Source organism: Clarias gariepinus, chromosome 17 (genome assembly GCF_024256425.1).
Source record: "Clarias gariepinus isolate MV-2021 ecotype Netherlands chromosome 17, CGAR_prim_01v2, whole genome shotgun sequence".
Taxonomy (NCBI): Eukaryota; Metazoa; Chordata; class Actinopteri; order Siluriformes; family Clariidae; genus Clarias; species Clarias gariepinus.
In genome coordinates, this window is record NC_071116.1 from 14,784,567 (window position 1) to 14,808,166 (window position 23,600).

General features: G+C 38.6%; 1 protein-coding gene across 5 annotated transcripts in view; it reads right to left on the minus strand.

Annotated features, from left to right (window-relative positions):
- Positions 1-506: 506 nt before the first annotated feature.
- LOC128545787 (HMG box transcription factor BBX) overlaps positions 507-23,600 on the minus strand; it is a 44,002-nt gene continuing 20,908 nt past the window's right edge. For 4 of the 5 annotated variants that reach the window (XM_053516426.1, XM_053516424.1, XM_053516427.1 and 1 more), the window contains 13 exons: positions 23,096-23,297; positions 19,040-19,107; positions 12,968-13,045; positions 12,783-12,860; positions 12,191-12,268; positions 7,269-7,346; positions 4,805-5,624; positions 4,274-4,412; positions 3,828-3,979; positions 3,596-3,685; positions 2,939-3,127; positions 1,386-1,560; positions 507-1,172 (listed from right to left, as the gene is read on the minus strand). In XM_053516426.1, the coding sequence (XP_053372401.1) occupies positions 1,082-1,172; positions 1,386-1,560; positions 2,939-3,127; positions 3,596-3,685; positions 3,828-3,979; positions 4,274-4,412; positions 4,805-5,624; positions 7,269-7,346; positions 12,191-12,268; positions 12,783-12,860; positions 12,968-13,045; positions 19,040-19,107; positions 23,096-23,297 (2,238 nt within the window). In that variant the 3' untranslated portion in view covers positions 507-1,081. The remainder of the gene's footprint in view (positions 1,173-1,385; positions 1,561-2,938; positions 3,128-3,595; positions 3,686-3,827; positions 3,980-4,273; positions 4,413-4,804; positions 5,625-7,268; positions 7,347-12,190; positions 12,269-12,782; positions 12,861-12,967; positions 13,046-19,039; positions 19,108-23,095; positions 23,298-23,600) is intronic. The other variant, XM_053516425.1, reaches the window with a different exon arrangement.

Genomic DNA, 23,600 nt, shown 5'->3' on the forward strand with positions numbered 1-23,600 from the left:
TGCCAGTTTATTAAGTTGCAGATAATTTACTAGCAAATAATAAACTGCCATCTAGTGTAATAGGGCTAAAAATTAGTGCAGTGTCTGTTACGAAACTACCTTAGGAAACTAGTAGCACTCTTTTGGATTAGCTATCGAGACACCTCACATACACACACACACACATACGCACACACATACTCATCCTTTTGGATTAGCTATCAGGATGCTACACACATTCACACACAGTTGCGCTCACACATCCACATACCCACCCACATCGCAAGAAGGTCAAGTATTGACATAAAATGCATTGTATCATTCAAGTATACTGCTCTAAAAAAATCTATTCATCTCTATAGCTGTGCACGTGAGAGTGGAAGGGTGCCCAGTACAGTAACAGGGAGCTGTTAGAGAGCAAGAAAAACAAAAATGGCTTCTGACCAGGTCAGTGTTCAGTCACTTAGTAACTCGTTTGCTTTGGATCACAAACGTGTTGTTGTTTTTTTGCAGTCTCACGCAGGCTGCCGTTATCCAGATCGGGTCAGTGATCAGAAAAGAGGCATCTAGGCATTAATTGTGCATTGTCAAGGTGAAGCCTGCACTGTGAGGGACTTGGGTGCGTAAGCAGGCTGGCTGTGAGGTACAGGGGCTATAGAGCGAAATTTCACACACACGTGATGTTTGCTTCTGGGCAGGAAGGAGAGCAGGAAGCCACAAGATTTTCCTCTAACAGAGAAAGAGTCAAAATGGTTGAAACTGAAAACAAAACTTCAACGAGAGTTTCCTTAGGTCCGTTTTCTCATATTGCAATTAAAAAACAAACAAACAAACAAACAAAACACACACACACACAAAAAAACTTTTTAAAACAGCAGCCGTCTCTCATTTCTGAACGTCTAGGGCTAATGGAGGAAGCCAAGCCACACCACTACATGATCTCTAGTGTGTAGGTGTGTTGAAGCCTTCATAGTAAGCATCTTCATTCTTCTCTTCCATCTCTGTTTGCTCCAAACTCTTGTCTCTGTATATATATTCCTTCCCCAGCTCAAAGCTCTCGGATACGTCCCGTTAAGTCCTGTTGCAGGCGAAGTCTACACCTTCACTGATCAGCGCAAGAGATCAGCACAGGAGTCTGGGGAGCCATGTCTTTCACCTGACCTTCAGCAGCCATGCTCACTGCTCGCTGGCCTCTGAAAGTAAACACACACACACACACACATATATGTCCATGTAATAATCATGCATGAACTCTCTGGAGTTTTTTTAAATACCTTTAGACAAAAACATAATGAAACCAGGCAGGTTTTACTGCTTAAATTAGTTTGTTTTTACTGCATGTGCCTAAGAGTCCTGAACAGAACTTGATGTGTAACTGCATGTGTGTGTTCCGTGTCGCTGCATACCGATGCATGTTCTCCATGGCAGCGACCTCGGCAAGTGCTGCTAGACTGAAGAAGGCTGGCAGACTGCCAGGCTCAGCTGGTCCGGGGTCAGCGGAGTAGCTCTCTGTGTTGCATAAAGTCTCATGAGTTAATGGCTTTCCATCCTGATCCTGGTTCAGCTCCTTCACCTTGTCCGCTGCAAAGACACAAAGCCAAACAATTTTTTTCCTCTATCATCACATTTTGCAACTTTTTCATGAGTGGTATAAGCTTTTGGACATGACTGTCACCTATAGACTACAGACAATATATGTATGTTAATATAAATGTGACCTTCGTGATTTTGATAGTGGCTTGGCTGTTATTACCAAATGGAGTATTTAAAAAATAATAATAATAAAATATATATATATATATATATATATATATATATATATATATATATGAGGTCAATGAAAAATGGCCTAACTGGCTCACGCTGGCAGGAAGGCTATAATAAATCAAATTCTAATTCTGTGCGATTGCAATGAGCAGAAAAGCATCTCAGAATGCACAACATCTTACACCATAAGGTTAAGACCACAAAAACACAAGTACACAAGTTGTTCCACTTCTCTTAGAAAAGAAGGTCAGAAATTGGCAGACACCTTGACTCAACCTTCTTTGTGTAAACTGTTCAGACTGGTGGCGCTGCTGGTGTAGTGATATGGAAAATGTGTATTCATTCCGATTTGGCATTGTTTGTATATTGTTGCATCTCTTTGTGACCACAATTTACCCATCTTCTAATGACTAAATACACCATGTCACAAAGCAGAATAAACATAGACTGGAATCTCTATTTCCAAATACAGTACCAGGAAGAGTGGAGGCTGTTTTGGAGAATGAATTAATGAATGTGGCTATAACGTAAACATCACATACTATTAACACATTAATGATTAAATCATTAAACATAAATTATGTTCCTACAAACTTTTAAAGGATAATTGATAAATAGTCAATGCTGGTCGTGACAGAAAGCCACCAAAACACACAGTGCACCACAGTACACTTCATGCCGAAAGGGGCCAGGGTCACCCCCGTGGTGCAAGGGCAACCCAAAACATGTGGTGGATTGAATGTTTTTAATGTTTTGTGTGATCCGTGCATTTATTAAGCAGTGCATAAGCAAACTGACCAATTCAATTCAGTTAATTAATATGGCCTTTCTTTGTCCCATAAGCAGAGACAGATCACCTCCTTCTATAGACATTTTTATCATTCATGGTAGTACAGTGCTGGCCTTTGTGATTTAGTAGGTAAACACAAAATGCAGATGTATTTGAGCATCTTAAATGTAATGTTTATTTTATATTTATTAAAAAATATGATATTAATGAAAATATGAGCAAATAATGTGCCATAAATGCCATGCGTTTGAAGTTGAACTAGACCACCTGTTCAACTTCTTTAGACTAGAACACCCGAACTTGTTTTTGAGTAGAATATAAAAATGGAAATTAGAAGTGGGTGCATACTTTTAATATTTGTGACTCATTAATGCACTTATTAAAGCATGCTTCGGGACTCACCTTCAGCGGGTGACAGACGCCCATCGGCTGTGCGCACCAAGTGAGTAATTTTGCTTTTTCTGGCTTTCCTCTTCTGGCTGCCCACAGGCACATCACCTGTCTTGCGGGTCTCAGGAGAGAGAGGAACACACGCAGAGTCTGACTTCACCATGCCTGAGTCGGTGGCCGTTGGGTCAGGCTGTGCTATGGCTACAGATAGGAGACATTGACACGATATGATGTTATTAGAAATATGATTACAATCTACACCACCCTACTTGCTACAGTGATGTGTCTAGGCTGGCACCAAATATAGTCAGCACAGGAGAGTAGAATGCATTTGGAAACGTGCAGATAGTTTCGTGCGTTTTATCTTTTGTGAATATTTTGAAAAATTATTTCTACAATACCCTACACATGTTGTACTGTATGCCTCTTTTTTTTCTTTTTTTTTTTTTGTTCTGACCTACTTTGTTTTGTGGCACAAAGCACAGAGAAAAAGCTATAAACCACAGTGAAAGAACTGACCCAACCACATGCCATTTTACCTAGACACAACTTTAAACCTATTTAGATGAGCTCATTCATACAGAAACAAGTACTTGGAATTAATAATAGAGAAAAGAAAAAAACAGAAAAAAGAAAGCACAGACACATGATGCATGCTTCCTCTGTCACCTTTGTCCAAAGTTCCAGCCTTTTCCTTTTTGTGCTTGTACTTCCTAACAATCTTGTGGAATAAAGTCTTTTTCTGAGATGGGGATGAACCTGATTGTATATAAAACAGAAAAGAGGAAGATGGCATGCTATGTTAGATGGCGATCATGACATGCTCTAAGAACTTCCTGTGGGTAAGACTAAACCAGGCAATGAGTGAATAGGAGGAAGTGATTTACAGCAATTCACTCACCCTTACTAGGGGGAGGATTTTCCAGAGGGTTGGCTACGCTGGCTTTCTTCCGTTTGGTGACAGCTGTGCTCTTTTTATCGAAGGTTACTGGGCTGTACTGGGGCAGGCTGTTAAACTTCTTCTCAAACTCTTCTTCCAGCTTTCCTAAATTGCTGAAGATAAAAAAAAATAAAAAAACATGCATCACATCACAATTTAAATGTAGATGAAAAGAAAAGACTAAGTCTAAGCTACCCCAATACCCTTTTGCAATCTCATAAATATCTCCAACTTTTCTCATAAACTTTTCCCCTTTTTTCCTCCATTATATTATCCTCAAATACAAGTGAGTAAATTTGTGCTGATGTTAAAACTCTCAACCTAACATATCCATTTTAGATGAAACAATTATTTGATCTGTGATCAGCAATTTTCTGATAAAAGGTAAAGCGATTCAGTGAGCTCACCCTGGCACGGGCTCCTCTTTGGATTTGGACTTTTTCAGTTTTTTGGGGTTGCTGGCAGCAGGTTGACTGAAATTACAGCTTTCTTCTGTCCATCCTATCTCGGACTCGGATATACTGCCACGCATGGAGCCTCTCTTTCCTGAAGGTCATACATGTAAACACATATATAGTCTTCCATTCCTATATTTATGTATGTATTTCTGTTACCTTATTGTTACTGTAATACTACTGCATTACAGCTAAATAATGATTTACTAAAGTTTAACCCAAACCCTAGAGTTAATCAAAGTAACCCAAAAAAAGAAAAATCTATAAATATGCCCTTATATGATTAATGATGACAAACACACTTGCAAATTCCTCAAAAAGAGCTAAATGCGGCTCCACCCATACATCCACGCACGCTCACACACATACTTATGACTACATAACCTAATAATAGCAATAAACATAAAAACTTGCTAACTTCCTGCCAGGCTGTGGAAATTTTTTTTGAGAAAATTTATAATAGTTATGACAAAACTCTGATACCTCTGTCCACGTTGGCCCGCAGTGACGTCAGCATTCCTTCAGACACCAGAGTTTTGTACAGCGCTCCCTTACAGCTTCGCTCTGATTTCCGGGATCCACAGGGTTCAGGCTTGGGCTCAGTGTCTTTCTCTTCTGTTTGAACTAAAAAAGGCTTAACTTCCGCTTCCCTTTCTTCAGCTTTGTTTGGCAGTGGAGAGCCTGGTTCCACCCCTTCAACTTGCTGTTCTGCAGAGCTGTGTGGCTCCAAATCGTCCGCTCTGTCCATTTCGATGTCCTCTTCTTTTTTGCACTCGGGTTTTATCTCTGCTTCATGGTTAATCGGAGACCCTTCCGTCTCAAGGGGCTTGCAGTCCTCTCCTCCTCCTCCTCTTTCTCCCTTCTGCGCTTCTTCCTCCTTGGTCCTGAGCTGTTTCTTGGCTTTGGGTTTGGTCTTTTTCTTTTCAGCTGTTGAAGGCTGATCTGTCGGACTGCCTGAGAAACGTGCTCGCTTCCTGGTGGGCTCCATCTCCTCTGAACCCCAGGCTCCTTTGGCCACCGCCTCGATAGTGTACATCAAGCTCTCAAGGTCTGAGACGGATGAAGAACGCTTTTTGCAGGGTTTCTTAGGTGAGCCAGGGCTTTTCTCGCCTTTTGACACATCGTTCGGCTTCTTCTTCTTCTTCTTACAAGAAGTTGGCGGTGATGACGGTGGAGTCGGTGTGGGAGGGTCCATGGTGGAAGTTGTGTTAGGAGCACTGTCCTGGGCGCAGAGAGAGGATGAGTCCATTGCTGGCTGGGATGAGAGGGCCTCCAGTTTTTCTGCTTCAGACGCTAGACACATCTAACACACAAACACATTGATTCCGATAAATACAGGCACCTGATTCGTATTACTGAACAGATGAATTAATAAACTGATCATTTTGATGACATCTAACAAGTATATGAATTGTTTCAATTGAACTCTATAACCTTATGTGATTCCATGCATCACTACAGGTGAGCATCTGGTAGTACAAAGCAAGGACCAGGGGGTGGCAACAGAGTCCCAGATACCTTCATTTATTTATCCGCCTTCACCTGGCACAAACTGTACCTGAGACTATGGATTATTTTTACCAAGAAAGGCTCTGCCACACTGAACACTGACTATCTTCAGTTTAGTACTGTTTACTGCTCTTCATTTATACAGGTGTAGAATATTAGAATATTATTGAACAGTTAATTTATTTCAATAATTCAAATTAAAAAGTGAAACTCATATTACAGACCGATGTGTTTATTGCTTTTACATTACATTTTAATGATTATGACTTACAGCTAATGAAAATCCAAAACCCGGTATCTCAGAAAATTTTAATATTACTTAAAACCAAAGTTTTTTATCACTACGGCAATGTTGGACTCCCGAAAAGCACTTGTAGACTGCAGCAATGTAAAAAAAAGAGCTGGACTGTTTGCTCAGTGGGCCAAAGTCCTCTTTTCAGGTGAAAGTAAATTTTTTGTATTTCATTCGAAACATCAAGGTCCCAGAGTCTGGAGGAAGAGAGGACAGGCACGGGTCCATGTCCAGGGTAAAGACTGCACAGTCAGTGGTGGTTTGGGGAGCCATGTCATCTGCTGGTGTTGGTCCACTGTGTTTTATCAGGTCTGTGGTCAGAGTAGCTGTCTACCAGGACGTTTTAGAGCACTCCAGGCTCCCCTTTGCTGACCAGGTTTACTAAGATGCTGACTCTATTTTACAGCAGGACTTGGGACCTGCCCACGCTGCCAAAAGTACTTATACTGATTTAAGGAGCATGTGCTTGATTTGCCAGCAAACTTGCCCGACGTAAATAATCTTTAAGATGTTATAAAGAGGAAGATATGAGACACCGGACCCAACAACACAGAAGAGCTGAAGGATGCTTTCAGAACAACCTGAGCTTCCATAACATCTCCACAAGCAGTGCCACAGTCCCATCACCTCCAGGCCACGCCACATTGCTGCAGTAATTCATGCAAAGGGAGCCCCGAACAAGTATTGAGTGCTGAACATGTTCACACTTTTCAGTAGTCCAACATTTCTGTGTTAATTATTTTATTGGTCTTATGTAATTTTCTAATTCTCTTAAGTTTGGATTTTCATTAGCTGTACGCCGTAACCATCAAAATGAAAAAGAAATTAACACTTGAAATATATCAGTCTGTGTGTAATGAATCTATATAATGAGTTTAGCTTTTTCAATTTAATTACTTAAATAAATCAACTTTTAGATTTACCTGTACCTATATATATATATAGTCATTATCATTATTCCTGAAAACATGTAAAAAATAACTTTATAGCATGTCTTATCATGTCTTATCCTATTATACTGTATGTTTCTTAATCTCCACCTGATAAGACAACTGTCCTATTAAATATTGTGAATTAATAAAAGTAATGTGTAATATATCTTAATAAATTAACATCTTTCAGTGTGCGTGTGTGTATGTGTTGTACCTCAGCAAGCTGAAAAAGAGCAGACTGGCTGCACTGCTTCACCTCAGATACCGAAACCTGAGAACCGCTAGATGATATCTGCAACAAATATAAAAAATATGGTATGTGGTTTATCCTAATCATATAGTTATTACAACTAAATATGCAAACATGCTTGTCTTAAGTTGATCAAAGTTTGCATTTATAATAATTATGTTTAAATATTACCTTGATTATCGACTCTTGTGTGCACTACAACCCACATCAGGCCGCGACTTACAGACCATCAACCGCTGCAATCTTTTATGTTTACCACACTCTTTCACTCTTAATATTTGAAGGAAAATCGATGCAGGGCAACATTTATTTTCCTTGCATTGTAAATACGTTTTGTTACCATGGATGGTCTCTAACATTTAAAATGTAGCACAAGTTAGGCTTTTGAAAATTATGGGAAAAGTGCTAAACCTGTACTTAAACTGATGCTTCTAACAGATACAGAAACTTATGTTTAGGTTACGCGAATGTTGCTAAATAGCGATTTTTAAATAGTAAGTTTGAGACACAATGCAGTTCTAACCCAGATTTCCTGTCCTTAAATGCTAGGATGGATCACTGCTTTGTGCAGAGCAGCCATGACATTATGACCACCACCAAGTGAACTGATCTTCACTGTAAAGTAAACTGGTGACAGGATCAGGGGCACCCAAAGGCTCAGCGACGCCTACGGGAACCCAAGGTTAGCCGTCTGGTCCGATCCCACAGACCACCACAAATCTCCATAAAAAAGTTCATACTGGCATCGGTAGAGAAGCCAAAGCAGCACGGCCTGCCTCGCACGGGGCCAAGCACACACATAGCCCAAGCCTGCTGATCTGGCTACCAAACTCGCCAGGTCCCAATCTGATCGGGGACCCTTGGGATGCACCAAACAAACAAATCTGATCCCTGGAGGCCCCACACTGCAACCCACAGCACCCGAAGGATCTGCCAGCAGCATCCTGGTGCCAGACACTGCAGCACACTACCACAAAGTGGTTTTAAGGTTATGACTAATCGGTGTACATACACACACAGTTACAAGTTTACAGGATATTTTACCGTAAATGTCACACCAAATCATGAAACAGCCACTGCTAATCAAGTCTAGAAGCAGTGAATTCCAATAAGTTCTGGCATTTGTGTATACTGAAACTAACTTGTCCAAAAAACTAGAAATGTTAATAAATAATCATTAATCGATTAATTGTTGTTAATGATTTAACCAGTAAGGTTTGTTTTGCATGCAGTGCCAACCTTGACAAACCGTCAGCTTAAGGTATCCTGTGTGTTGCATTTATAATAATGCGACAATCAATGCTCTGTGTGCAGTTAAATAAGATTTTTCTCATTTTACATAATGCAAAAAATCTTAAATTAATAAATATATATGTTCATGTTGATACTGAGGGCTGCCACAAATTAATTAGTGTCCAGTACACACTGGATTGTGCTGCTAAGAGTGTTAAAAAACTTTACCTAAGGGGGGAAATGATTAATTATTTATGATTAATTGAAAAAGGATTGTTCGCGTCTATAGACTAAGAACTGCATGAAATTTGCAACCCTATTATAAACTGATGAAGATTTATATTATAATATAATTATTAATAAACAAGTCTAATGGCATCGGCGAGGATGCCTCCTCCACTGACAAGTTTAGTTCATTTTGTTCATTTTGCTTTACAAAGGTAATTTGTACTTTATTAAAAAAAAAAAAACTATTCCAGACATATAAACAGACTGATGAAATTTACGATTATTTACTTTCAAATTATTATGGTGCGATTATAAAGGAAGCTCATACAGCTAATTCTTACATGTTTCTGGCTCTGTGAATGTGTGTCATTGCCAGGATGTGCAATTTCTGTTTCGGTAAAACTCCTGACCAGATGACTCTCAAAAAGGAAATAAAAGTTGCACCATCATGATCTGCACACGTATGTGAGTAATCATGGAGGGACAGCATGACGCCTCCACTCATGTTGTTCAACAAATATGACCTAACAAATATGACCTTTGAGACCTAACTAGTAACTAGTCCTTGTGATGAACGTGTTAATGCAACATTCTGTACATGGCTGCACTGATTAATGAACAGGTGGATGAACTGATGGTAAAGAAGATCTAGAGTTCATGCACAAGAAGGTGTGTGTAATATCCTTTTATGACAAATAGGAAAAAAGGAAGCTTGTGATGCAACACTCTTTCACATTTCTGACATCACTGTGACATTAATGTTGCTTTTATCTTTTACCAAAATTGTATCTGTTAAATAAAAGGAAAATTCCACAAACAGAAAATATAACATTTCACCGCTCCTTTTAATTGTTGGTACATCAATGTGCTATAAACAGATTAAGGAGAATAATGCACTTGTATAATGCAAGATATTAGCATAATTTGAAGTGTGTTAAACCAATAATGCATCACACCACCGCAAATTAGAACTGACTTTTATAATACAGATGGTCTCATAGTGATGATGGGTTTACATTCATATAAACTCATTGAATATTGAAAATATCTCAGATGGAAAATGCATTTAATATTGTCTACCTAAACAAACAAACATCCTAGCTTGCCCTGGCCTCCTTTAAGATTAAAAAAAATATCCAAAAATAAGGATATAGTATATTACCATGCATATGCTTCACATGCATATGAACTTGAGTAACATCCCATTCTTAATCCATAGGATTTAATATGATGCTGGCCCACACTTTACACCTACAACAGCTTCAAGTCTTTTGGGAAGGCTTTCCACAAGGTTTAGGAGTGTGTTCATGGGAATTTTTGATCATTGGTCCAGAAGCGCATTTGTAAGGTCAGACACTGATGTTAGACGACACTGATGTTGGACTCGCTCTGCAGTATCCGCTTTAATTCATTACAAAGGTGTTCTTTCGGGTTGGGTCAGGGTTCTGTGCAGGCCAGTCAAGTTCTTCAACACCAAACTCGCTCATCCATGTTGTTCTGGACCTTGCTTTGTGCTCTGGTGCGCAGTCATGTTGGAACAGGAAGGGGCCATGTTTCAACTGTTCCCACAAAGTTGGGAGCATGAAATTGTCTAAAATGTCTTGTCATTAAGAGTTATTTTTACTGGAAGTAAGACTCCGAACCCTCCCTAAAAACAACCCCACACCAGTTCCAACATGGATATTTATAAAATCATGATACTTATAGAAACGCAGTACAGAATGAATCAGCACTTAGACATCGTGACGATATCATATTGGGTGGTCCCTGGTGATTCCCATCCCTATTTACCAGGACAATATTTCTTTAATTAAATCAAAATCATTTCAGATTACAGATTCCAGTGAGGCTGTTTACACAGATGCTGTTCCAATAATTATGCGTTTACATGCTCACAGCATTTAAGCAAATTAACCCTTATTTTTTTAACATGGTTGTACCCGCTGTGTAGCCATGTAGTATTACAATTTCTAATAATAATTTTAAAAAGTATGATATGGATAAAAAAATTAAATTCTCAAAATAAATGACGTTAAAAACCTCTACTAAAACAAAACCCCACAATATTTTAACCACAGCTGCCAGTTAATAATCTATATATAAAATTTTTTGAGTAAAGGGACAGCAAGTGGGCTAAACACTTGACCACTTAGTGAACAAAGGCAAGCTTTCAATGCAGGGTGGATCAGCTCACTATGAGTGTAGGGCCCAAATCTATGAAATCAAAGATTCTTGCGCCCTCTGCTGACAAAGTATGGAACATACAAGGAAAAACATGGATGTGTATTCACTTCTGTTCTGCTATCATAATGTCTCAAATATAAATAAAAAAATGGAAGATGTAGCAAGACCATTTGTTATATTTCGTGTCAATTTTGTTTGTATTGTGATGTATTGAATTTCTATACATTTTTCCCTCTGCCTGATTAGGTCTGAAATCAGGATCACAAGGGTTTTGGTTAACACCGAGGTCACAATTATTATGCACGATAACTCACTGACGTTGGAAACATCATGCAACATTATATAAGAGTTTAGTAAGGGGATCAAATGCAGCACAATAATTTTTGCCGATCTGTGTCCCTTCCTCAGACCAAGTGCATGAGAGTAAAGAGAGACACTGACAAATCATTATATCAAGTGTTTATATGGTAAATACTTACTTATTAAATTGATTATCCATGGTGCACACCACCCTTCTCATTATGCCTGAAATTTTTATTCCAATCGAGCACATAATTGGGTCACAATGATCCGACTGAGGTGTTAACATGATGCAGATTTATTCCTATTGGGCTATTATTCCTATTACTAATGCAATATCAAGGTGCATGTAAATATGTAAAAAATTCTGTACAGTATAGATGTTTACACTCGAGATCACATGGCTGACTGGCTGTGGCTCTCTGCTGCCACCTAGCATCATAAAAGAGCATCGCACCACGTATCAACAGATGAACATTCAAAATTGAAAGTATCAGTGCATCAGAATCACTTTCTGACCATTTAAAGTCAAATCATGTGTTGTACAGAATGAGGGAATGTTGGAGAAATTTATCAAACTAAAGTATAAACTTTTAAAGGGCCGAGTTTACTCACTCACTCACCGTCGATATCGATTAATCCTGTATACAGGATCACGGCAGGGCACACTCACACACACACATACACACACACACACACACTACCAGCAATTTGGGATCGCCAATCAGCATAATCAGCGTGTTTCTGGACTGTGGGAGGACACCAGAGTACCCGAAGGATACCCATACAGCACAAGAACAAGCAAACTCCATGCACACAGGAATTGAACCTGGACCCTGAAGGTGCGAGGCGGCAATGTGCTTTCCACTAAGCCACCATCATGTTAAGTTACTGAACAAAAATATATCTGATTAGACTCTTTGACCCTACTGTAGACTCACCTCAGCCAGCTGGAAGAGAGGAGAGCGCATGCAGCTGCTGGGTAAATCTGGCGAGTTGGGCTGAGAAAGGCCACATACCTAAAAAATTAAAGAACAAGAAGACGAGATGAGAAAGTATGACACTATTTTAGAAACGTGGCAACCCTGCTTTTCTTCCATGTGGGCTTTAATGTGTGAAGTTTAGTTATTTAAAAGCAATATTCAACATATATACATGACTCAAGGATCACACCTGGGGCCACTTTAGTTTAAGGAGTGTGACTGTTTTCAAGTTAGAAGTGCAGGACATTTCCCTAACTGGCATTTAACTGTTATTGCAGCGTGACATACTATTGTTTTGTTTCCTCCTCATGAACATTCATTTAATTAACAAGATGTGTACCAGATGATAGTGAGGAATACAAAAAAAAGCTAATTAAAGGTCAGCGGTTCACAATTAACTAGCGTTTTTATGACCGTGTAAAGATTCTTCGACTTAGCAATCTCACACGCTGCGTTTTTAATTAGTCATGTGTGGGTAGTTTAATTAAAAGAGAGCAATTCCTCACTTCTTCATAATAATGTACAAGATTAGATTTTGGGGGTTTCTCACCTCTGTCTGGGGGGCTGCTGCACTTAGACACTCTGAATTTTTACACCCTTCGACGAGCTCAGGTGGACAGGAGGAAATCTGCGCAAAATGAAACACAGATCATTCATCATACAGTATGTGCAAGCTGAAGCAGAGTCTGCGCATACGGCTGATCGTCACTGCGTATCTGTATTCTATGTTTTTACCTCAGCCAACTGGAAAAGGGCAGATTTCCCATGCTTTGCAACATCTGCGTCTCCGCTCTGTGTACTACTAGATGAGGGCTGAAAACAGAAAATAAATAATAAGGCATGTAAGGATGTGAGATAAAAGGCAGTCAAAGAGACCATTACAGATCAATTCAGTTTAAATTTATGTGTAAAGTGCTTTTTACAGTGGTCATTCTCGCAAATCAGCTCTACAGTATCATAAGAAAATTAGGGTAGGTATGTATAAATCAAAATGATCAGATTGTCCCTGATTAGCAGGCCGACTTACCAAAGTTAATGTCTTAATGACTTAATTAATAAATTCGTTATTGATAAATGATAAATTAGTGTTTAGTTTATCAGCGGTACAGCTAGAAATTCTTGTTCAGGTCCTGTGCATTTTGGAGATAGACAATTCCTCTAGTCAAGTTTCAACAACACAACTGGACATTTAAGTCGCCTGAGCTTGCTAAAATCAGAATCATCTAGAAAAGTGTTAGACAATAAAAGTTAGTTAAGGCTCTTTTGTTATACACAAATTTCTTCTTAAGTTCAATCCAAGTTTCTATAAAACTCAGGCGGCAAATAAAATAGCGACACAGCATAGGTAAATGGTGATTTACAATAAGCACGTCTTTTAACGAGGAGGGTTCAAGAATTCAAACTTATTCACAGTATTTGGGTTTTCGGATATGTCAGGTAGAACAAAAGTTATTATTACTTTTATAACAGTCATATTTGGGTAGTTGGTTAATCAAAATCCTGCTTTGGGAAATATTTTCTCAATTTGGGTTTTCTGATATGTCAGGTAGGACAAAAGTCATCATTACTTTCATAACATCTACATTTTACCAATACCAGAATATGGAAATGACATCGCAAAAATGTAGAACTCTCAAAAATGAACATATTATTATTATTATTATTATTATTTTATGGTCATACAAGTAACCAAAAACATGTGATCGTGTGTATCTGTGCTATTTCTTTGACTGTGTGACTCATTTATTGTTTATTGCTCGGTCATATTTGGATAGTTGGTTAAAATGAACTAAAATTTAGTTCAACTTATTGCCTGTTTTGTGCTAAAAAAAAAGGTTACGTCACGCTATACTGCACAATCCTGAGCCCTATATACAGTATGTTTATTAAAAAACAGCTAAAACAAATTATGTCCAAAATAATCTGAGCTTTAACGGATACAAAGCTCGAGTCTAAAAACACCATCACAGGCCTTACTCTGACTGCAGGATACGCATACACAGGCATTCAAAATATTTGATCAATATCCATACAGTTAAAAATTTTGAAATATGTATTTAAAATCCTTTATGTTTTGTTTCCACTCTTGCCAGAACTGCACATGCATATAAACATGTCAGCAGTAAAAGACCACCGCAGCGGTCAGTGCCTTGTGGTATGTCTATACTGTATGTGTGTGCTCCTACTGTAAAATAATCACACACACATCCAGTGCTGGTATGACAAACTCAGCCTGCCTGCTTTGGGAAATATTTTCTCAATCGATACAGTCACATTTTGGCCAGTGATGTAATAGTGTTTGTCTATAAAACAAAGAGATGCTGCTTATTGTTTTTCGATGGACCCCCTCTAGGGCGCTCTTTAGCGACATAAATGCAGAGCTGAGGGCAATTAGGATCACTTAGTAGCAGCCAAATGGAGTTTACTGCAGATTAACAGCAATGAGAGGAGTCCGCAGAGACGCACAAATGCCGGGCAAAGCTCAACTTTGGACTGAAAAACGATTCGCTGGCACTGGTTTTAAACATCCTACGTTTTTATACATACACAGTATGATGGCGGAAGTGGAAAAGTGCATAACATAAATTTTTTGAACTGAAATCTTAAACCTGATGCAGAATTTCTACTCTGATGTAGGCACATTACGGTCTATTCTGAACTGTCATGTATCCCTTTTTATACATTTTACACACTCATGATAAATAACTAAATTATAATAATACATTTCTCTCTCTAGATCTCTGAAGATATTATTATTATTATTATTATTATTATTCCTTACTTACAGGTTCTAGGTCAGAACCCTTTACTCTAACACTCCTGCAGACGGAACCACAGAAACCCATCTATCTAACTTCCTGGGGCACAAACACACAATCACAATTAAGACATATTTCCTCATCTCGCTCTCTAATGACACGGGCAGAGCAGCGAGCGCTTCTACTGAGTCACGGCTCAGCCTCTGTAACAGTGGAGATGGGCCTGTCACAATCGATTTCGCTGGCCAGAGATCATGTGTTCATTACATCAGGGAACAAAGAGAACTTATTTCAAGGCACAGACAGCAGAATGAACACCCTGATCCATCTGCTGCTTGCTGCACCTACAGCACACAACGCTCATCTGGGCTCTTGAAGCATGTTTACCAGAGCAGCCACGTTTTTTTTAGAAAACTGCTGCTGTTTGCAACAAGTCCTGAAATTGTAGCTCTTCATTTACCCTCTTATTTGCATTCCACACGCTATTAATGTAACACTGCAGATTTTAACTACAACTGCTACCGTACACTTCCTGCTTACAGTGACTATAAACAGTGTAATAATCAACAATCACTGTAATAATCAATGTCTTCCTACCATTTAATTTTACACATCTAAATCCCGAATACCATTTGTTTCCACTGTAACACCGTTCTCGTGCGTCAAGCACCAGACCAGACCAGTGTCAGATAAATATAATTCCTGCTTTTAGCAGATGTGCTACTTTACAGCTGACGCAGCAGCTTGGTCTGTGTTTACAGACACGGTGCACTTTACAGAAAGCGCTCGTCCATCCTTTGATGAATACTGTATGTCATACCTTTTTGCTGTCACCAGGGGGCAGAAGACACTGCTACTGAGGAAGGCCAGTGTGGCAGTTTTACACTGAGATCATCCTGATGATTTGTTTACAGCTGATAAGATCAGGGCACACATTTACATATCTTCTAAGAGAGCGGTTATATGAGTATTTTTGCATTTTATACCTAGGAAGAAGCTACTTTCCAACTTAAAATTTGATGTAAAAAAGACAGTGTTTTCCAAACAGCCATTTCATTCATGTATGAACGGGTATTATTTTGGTGTTCACTCTTTGCCCAATCTTCCCCAATCCCCAAATCTAGACATTATTTACTTCCAGTATTATACTTCCAGCGAAGTATTAGGTCTTCTCCTGATTTAGCAGTCTAGTGAGAAGTGTTGAGTTTTTAGAAGAAAATAATCCACATTTACAGACAGGAGTCTGATTTACACTTGATGTGTGTGCAGGTGTGCAGGAATTGGACGACTGATCGGAAGGTCTTGGGTTCAAATCCCACCATCACCAAGTTGCCACTGTTGGGCCCTTGAGCAATTCCCTTAACTCTTAAATGTTCAGATGAATAATGAGATAAAAATTTATTTTAAGTTATGTATTTCCATCATTTCCATCTTAAGTACACACCATAATATACCATAGCATTTACCATGGTACCTGAGACATTACCACTGTAGGCTGCATAAGACTTTACAGACTACTGACAGCACATCAGTGGGTACCATGGTACTGTAGTACGATGGTATGTACAACTCTACTTTGGAATTCCACAGTGGCTATTAAAGGTGAACACATATCTAATATGGTCTGTTTGTACATACTGTACCATATTAAACTTGTTAATACTAACTACTGGTATAAAATAATACTGACTGTATCATTACTGTATGTAATATTAAGAATTTTAAAATACACTACTGTATTTAATTAATGTTACATATAAACAATGCTAACACACAGTATAAGTATAATCATTATGATATATAAATGTGTACAACATACTCTGTATGTATCTATGTGCTGCATAGTATCATACTACTGTATATGGTAAATCACGTACCATACTCTGGTACATGTACGTTTGTACTAAAGTATGTAGAACATTAGCGACATTTACCACAGTCTGGTACATGTACTATAGCAGCAAATACATACCATGGTATCCGTCAAAAATATCATGGTTCTATATACCATAGTACAGGTACCTATAACATGGTAAAAAATTTTATGGGTAGTAAAAAAAAAAAAAAAACAGTCCCAAGTTGCCAGGCCCCTATTAACTCAAAATCTGGCTTGTCTGATTGTGATTCACAGGAACATGTTCAGATAAAGTTACACAAAACACATCTATTACTAATATTATTTTGTTAAAATAAACAAATTTATCAAAAAAGAGATTCTGAGTTTCTCTTATCACCCAATGTTGGATCGCAACCCTAATCTGGAAACTTCTGGTCTTACCGAAGTACATAAAAGGACAGAAAAAAGGACGTTGAATGTTTTAGGCTTTAACCATGCCATGCTTGGTATTTGGAGAAAACATTGCTTGATCACTAGCGGCCTTTAGGTTAAATGTGTATATGTGTGTATCATAATAATTAATAAATCCTAACAGATCTGTAGGATTTATTATCTGCCTCGCAATTACTCATAAAAATATGCCTACATTAAATGTAATTATTAACATAATCTTAACTGAATGGTTCATTATAAATCTTGTACTGTGCTACAATTATTTATTATTTTTTTAATGTACTGTTAGCATTTAGAGTGCTCCTTTTGTCAAGAACAAGTGAGCGAATCTGATTCAACTCTATTCTAGTTTTATAAAAATGCATGTGATCATGCTAAGCAGAAGCAGAACTTAGGTAGCCACCAACAACAATTTTCCCAACAGATTATATTTCATATAAAGTGAACTTCCAATTATAGTTACACAATTATAGTTAGAGATATGGAAGTAAATATATATATATATATATATATATATATATATATATATATATATATACATATACATATATAATATAAAGTGCATCCGCCCCTTTTACCTGCACCCCACCCAGCTAAGAACAATTAAATTTACACATAACCACATACAAGTCATATACAAAAATGTAAAAAAGTGTTTTTTTTTCCCCTAGTTTGGGGAAACTTTCCGGGGCACAAACTATAGCCAAAAAATACGATATGAGCTGCCTAACTAAACACACCCTCTCATCAGGTTAGTCAAGAAAGAGACATGTTCGCAAAATGAATTTAAAATAGAATTTTCTATTACCGTTAAGCTTTAATGGTAAACCTCTATTTGTCACAGATACATTACTGTACGTTGAAATTCATTCTTCGCACATTCCCACTCAGGAAGTGGAGGTCAACCATGACACGGCACCCCTGGAGCAGACAGGGCTTGGAGCTTTGCTCAACGCCTCAACAGCTTGGTGGAGCTGGGGATTCAACCCCCGACCATCTGATTAATAACCCTGAGACATATCCCACTAAGCTACCACTGTCCCGTGGTGGAGAATATTATATTTGCTACCCAGGTCTTACTTTAATACAAACTGTATACATCATAGACATATAAGTAGTGTTTCAAAAACACATCCACTAATCCATGCACTATCACTGCTGACATCATAAGAGTCACTACAGGGCCAATATAAACCCTACCCAACATGCACTGCACAGGTCTCTGCTGCTAGGGCTTGCAGGTAATATAAGTCTTCAGTTACAGTCCCAAGTTGTCACATTGGGATCCTATAGTTTTAAAAATCACACCATTATTGAATTAATTATTCTATTAATTACTCAATTGACCGGTCACTGATTTAAACAGGTTTCATCCAAACGTCAACAACTCAACACATGCAGCCTATAAATAATAACCGCTCCAAAATATTGTTAACATTTAACTAGAGGCATATTTAAACAATCTGATTATGTTCTCTGGCGCTCCAGTGAATCCATATTGGAGTTGTAGTGCTCCCTGGTCGTGAAGCATTCGAGAATCCCTGCTGTAACTGAATTGCTGCGATCATTTCCCTACTGAGAATCCTTGCCAGCATCCACTACTGGAAAATTTGCAATACAAAAGGTGAATGTAATAACAGCTTTCCTTAGAGCCCAATCTGACTCTCAAAACTCAGCTCTAAACATCATCACTGCTCCAGATAATCAGCAATCTGTCCCTGTGATCCGGCTGAACAGATTGTAGTGTTGTAGTATTACCTCTCTGGCGGTCAGGGCGTGCTCCCCGGCTAGCAGCAGCATGCTCAGGCCACCCATCTTTGTCGGATCTACAAACACAAACACGTTCACAGGAAGAATACATCAAGGGTGATCAAAAGTTGGCCAAAGGTGTTGTGGACTCCATGCTTGTCGAACATTCTATTTCAAATGCAGGGTATTAATAGAGTAGCTATCTGCCCTGCTGCAACAGCCTCCGCTCTTCTAGGAAGACTTTCACACTTCATTCTCTTTCTGATGTGTAATGTGAACATTAACTGAAGCTCTTGACCTGTACTGTACGGGTGCTCCTATTAAAGTAAACGCTGAGTGTACTGTATATATTGTGCTATAACCCTAACAGACCTTGACAAAGTCTTGGCTCACCATGTGCTAGCTACCTTTATAGATTTTTAGCCCTGGATTGTAATAAAATACGCTAGCTTAAGAAAAAAAAAAAACCATGAACACTTGAGCAAATGCAAATTACACTTTGATATTAAGCAGAGGGATGCAAATTAAGACACAAGTGTCAAGAATGCCAACTTATAACTACTTTATAGTCTGCATTGCACATTTTGCTATGGTTTCTGTGGAGTACTGATCTTTCTAAGCTCCAGGCTCTTAATGCTTGGTTTTATGCTGTAATTTAACATTTGTATCATTTCTTCATTTATAAAGACGTCTATTGCTTTCTATCAATTTGTCTGGCCAATATGGTGCAACACATATAAATAAATAAAAAACACATCTGCATTATAAATCCTATTGTGTGCTGATAAAATTACTATATATCTACAGTCATGTGAAAAAATTAGGACACCCTTTGAAAGCATGTGGTTTTTTGTAACATTTTTAATAAATGGTTATTTCATCTCCGTTTCAACAATACAGATAGATTAAAGTAATCCAACTAAACAAAGAAAACTGAAGAAAAGTCTTTTCAAGATCTTCTGTAAATGTCATTCTACAAAAATGCCTATTCTAACTGAGGAAAAAGATAGGACACCCTTGCCCCTAATAGCGAGTGTTACCTCCTTTGGCTGAAATAACTGCAGTGAGACGGTTCTTGTAGCCATCTACCAGTCTTCGACATCGGTCTGAGGAAATTTTACCCCACTCCTCAATGCAGAACTTTTTCAGCTGTGAGATGTTTGAGGGGTTTCTTGCGCGTACAGCCCTTTTCAAGTCACCCCACAGCATCTCAATGGGATTCAAATCTGGACTTTGACTTGGCCATTCCAGGACTCTCCATTTCTTCTTTTTCAGCCAATCTTTGGTTGATTTACTAGTATGTTTTGGGTCATTGTCATGTTGCATGGTCCAGTTCCGCTTCAGCTTTAATTTTCTAACTGATGGTCTCACATGTTCTTCAAGCACCTTCTGATACACAGTAGAATTCATCGTGGATTCTATGATGGTGAGCTGACCAGGTCCTGCTGCAGCAAAGCAGCCCCAAACCATGACACTTCCACCTCCATGCTTCACAGTTGGTATGAGGTTCTTTTCTTGGAATGCTGTGTTTGGTTTACGCCAAACATGTCCTCTGCTGTTGTGTCCAAATAATTCAATTTTGGACTCATCTGTCCAAAGAACATTATTCCAGAAGTCCTGGTCTTTGTCAACTTTATCTCTGGCAAATGTCAGTCTGGCCTCGATGTTTCTCTTGGAAAGCAAAGGTTTCCTCCTTGCACACCTCCCATGCAAGTTAAACTTGTACAGTCTCTTTCTGATTGTAGAGGCATGTACTTCTACATCAACAGTAGTCAGAGCCTGCTGTAGTTCTCGAGATGACACTTTAGGGTTTTTGGAGACCTCTTTTAGCATCTTGCGGTCTGCTCTTGGGGTGAACTTGCTGGGGCGACCAGTCCTGGGCATGTTGGCAGTTGTTTTGAAAGCCCTCCACTTGTAGACTATCTTCCGGACAGTGGAATGGCTGATTTCAAAATCTTTTGAGATCTTTTTAAATCCCTTCCCAGACTCATAGGCTGCTACAATCTTTTTTCTGAAGTCCTCTGACAGCTCTTTTGTTCTCACCATGGTGCTCACTCTCACTTCAACAGTCAGGAGCACACCAAACTAAATGTCTGAGGTTTAAATAGGGCAAGCCTCATTCAACATGCAGAGTAACGATCTACTAATTATGTGCACCTGGTGTGATATACCTGTGTGAGATCTGAGCCAATTTAAGAGGGAATACATGTGAGGGTGTCCTATCTTTTTCCTCAGTTAGAATAGGCATTTTTGTAGAATGACATTTACAGAAGATCTTGAAAAGACTTTTCTTCAGTTTTCTTTGTTTAGTTGGATTACTTTAATCTCTCTGTATTGTTGAAACAGAGATGAAATAACCATTTATTAAAAATGTTACAAAAAACCACATGCTTTCAAAGGGTGTCCTAATTTTTTCACATGACTGTATATTATGAAAATATACGTCGCATGTGCAGGCAAATCTTGGGTTATAGATTTGGGCCTTTTGTCACATGCCATTATGTGCTAATGGTTCTGGTTTGGTCCTGTTTCTACTTTCTAGGGATGGGACTCAAACAGTCGCCACTCTATACAATGTAGTCATGATACCTAAATGGCAATTCATTTAATATTGTGATTCTGTAATCACCATGATTGTATAAATATCCCGATTAATTATTATATTTTTACAGCTTCTGAGGCAAGTCTAAAAGTGTGTAATGAGTGGGTTTGAGATTAATTTGCATGCGGAGTTCGAAGAAATAAGCTGATCAGAAAAATAGGCAGATTAATGTGCGAAACTTCTTTTATGTTACCTTATAAAAACCTATTTCTGTTGCACCACTCAGAAGCTTGTGCACTTGGCAGTAGAGATGAGAAACTCAGACCCATTAACGGATTTGAATCCTTCTGAATTACTCAATGAACTGATCCACGTCTCACAAGTCCTCTGAGTCACTTTAGTCAGTAGGGATTCTGACTGTGTTGGTATTCCACTAGAGGGCGCTCACCAAATCCTCAGAATCCACCAAATCCTTGAACTCATGAATGTCACACACTAAGTCACTCAGATCCTACTGTTTCACTCGCGATACGAGTCAGACGGATCCACTGAATCCTCTGGCTTTTGAATCTCTTCTTGTTCTTATAGTTACTAGCTAACAACTATTTAGAACAACTGAATAATGTTATTTTGTATTTAGTTTTTTCATTATCTATTTTGCTGTTAGCAACAAGATCCTTTATATGACTTGTAATTCACAAATCCTTCTCTTTATTTACACGGATTTGTGAATCATGAATCATATAAAGAAAGGATTGAGTTAACCTGGATGAATCCGGATTCGTTCATCTCTACTTGGCACAGGACCTGTTATGTCTAAAGTCGATCGGTCATGGCCGATCGAGCTGAGAAACAGTCAATTCTGGTTACTGGCTGATCGATCGATGCATCTCTATTATAAACATAATAAATCATTTAAAAATCCATTTTGGAGTCAGTGTGGCAACACGTGAATCGGAGCACAAGAGAATCGCGATTCATAACTAAATTGTTTTATTCCCCCATCTCTAATACTTTCATCCCGTCACTGTTGCTTCGTCCTGTCACCTGTTTCACGGTGTATATCACATTAGAAATGTTTATTTCTATCTTTGCTTGCTGGTGTTTTTATGTTTCCTCTTTTGACGCTATTCCTTTGTTTATGGCAATGGATTTTCCCCTGCTAGACTCTGCCCTATCTGTCTGACCTCTGCTATAAAGAATAACCGTAATTATCTGATAAACCCTAATAACGCTAACACTGAATTCTGACACTTGATTCCTTGAGTGTTCACTTTTGCACTTTTACATCCAGTCATAAATCCTATCATTTACCACACACACATTAAAATCATAATCAACACATGCCTCACAGTTAAACACCAGGCTGTGGAACAAAGGCACCACTTTCACAGACTTTAGGCCGAATCTTGAATGAGTTCTTCAGTCCTGATTTTGCACTATTTCCTTTTTTTTTTTGTATAGGGTCAGATTTAATCTAAGGCAGTAAAATAATAAACCATGAAATATCTCACGAGACCCACCTGCCATGGCGAAGTTTAGCTGTGGTGTGCTGTCTGTTTTGGGCACTTTTTTGGCAACGGTGTTGTCCTTGTTGTTGTTGGAGGGCAGAGACCAGGCCTTCTTGCGCACATTACTCACTGCATGAGTGGGACTCTTCACCGGCTTGCTGGTGGCAGGACACCACTTATAGCCTGGGTTGGCTTTCATAAAGGCATCTTTATACTGCACAATACAGAGACACAAATCAGAACACCAGACAAGTCGCAGTGTGAAATTCGAATGATCACTGTATGTGAATTAAACTGGAGAACAACAGGAACCTGTGAAAGTCCAGGCTTTACTGTATGACTATATCCCTTTACTAATAGGTTCACTGTAGAGGAATAATATTTCATACTTGAGGCTAGATATCAGGGGGAAAAACTGATTCATGGGGAAATTACGATTCTTTTGTGTGGCAATTCATGTATCGCCATGATGACTGCAAAATCAATTTTTTTAAATTATACTTAATTTATACAAACT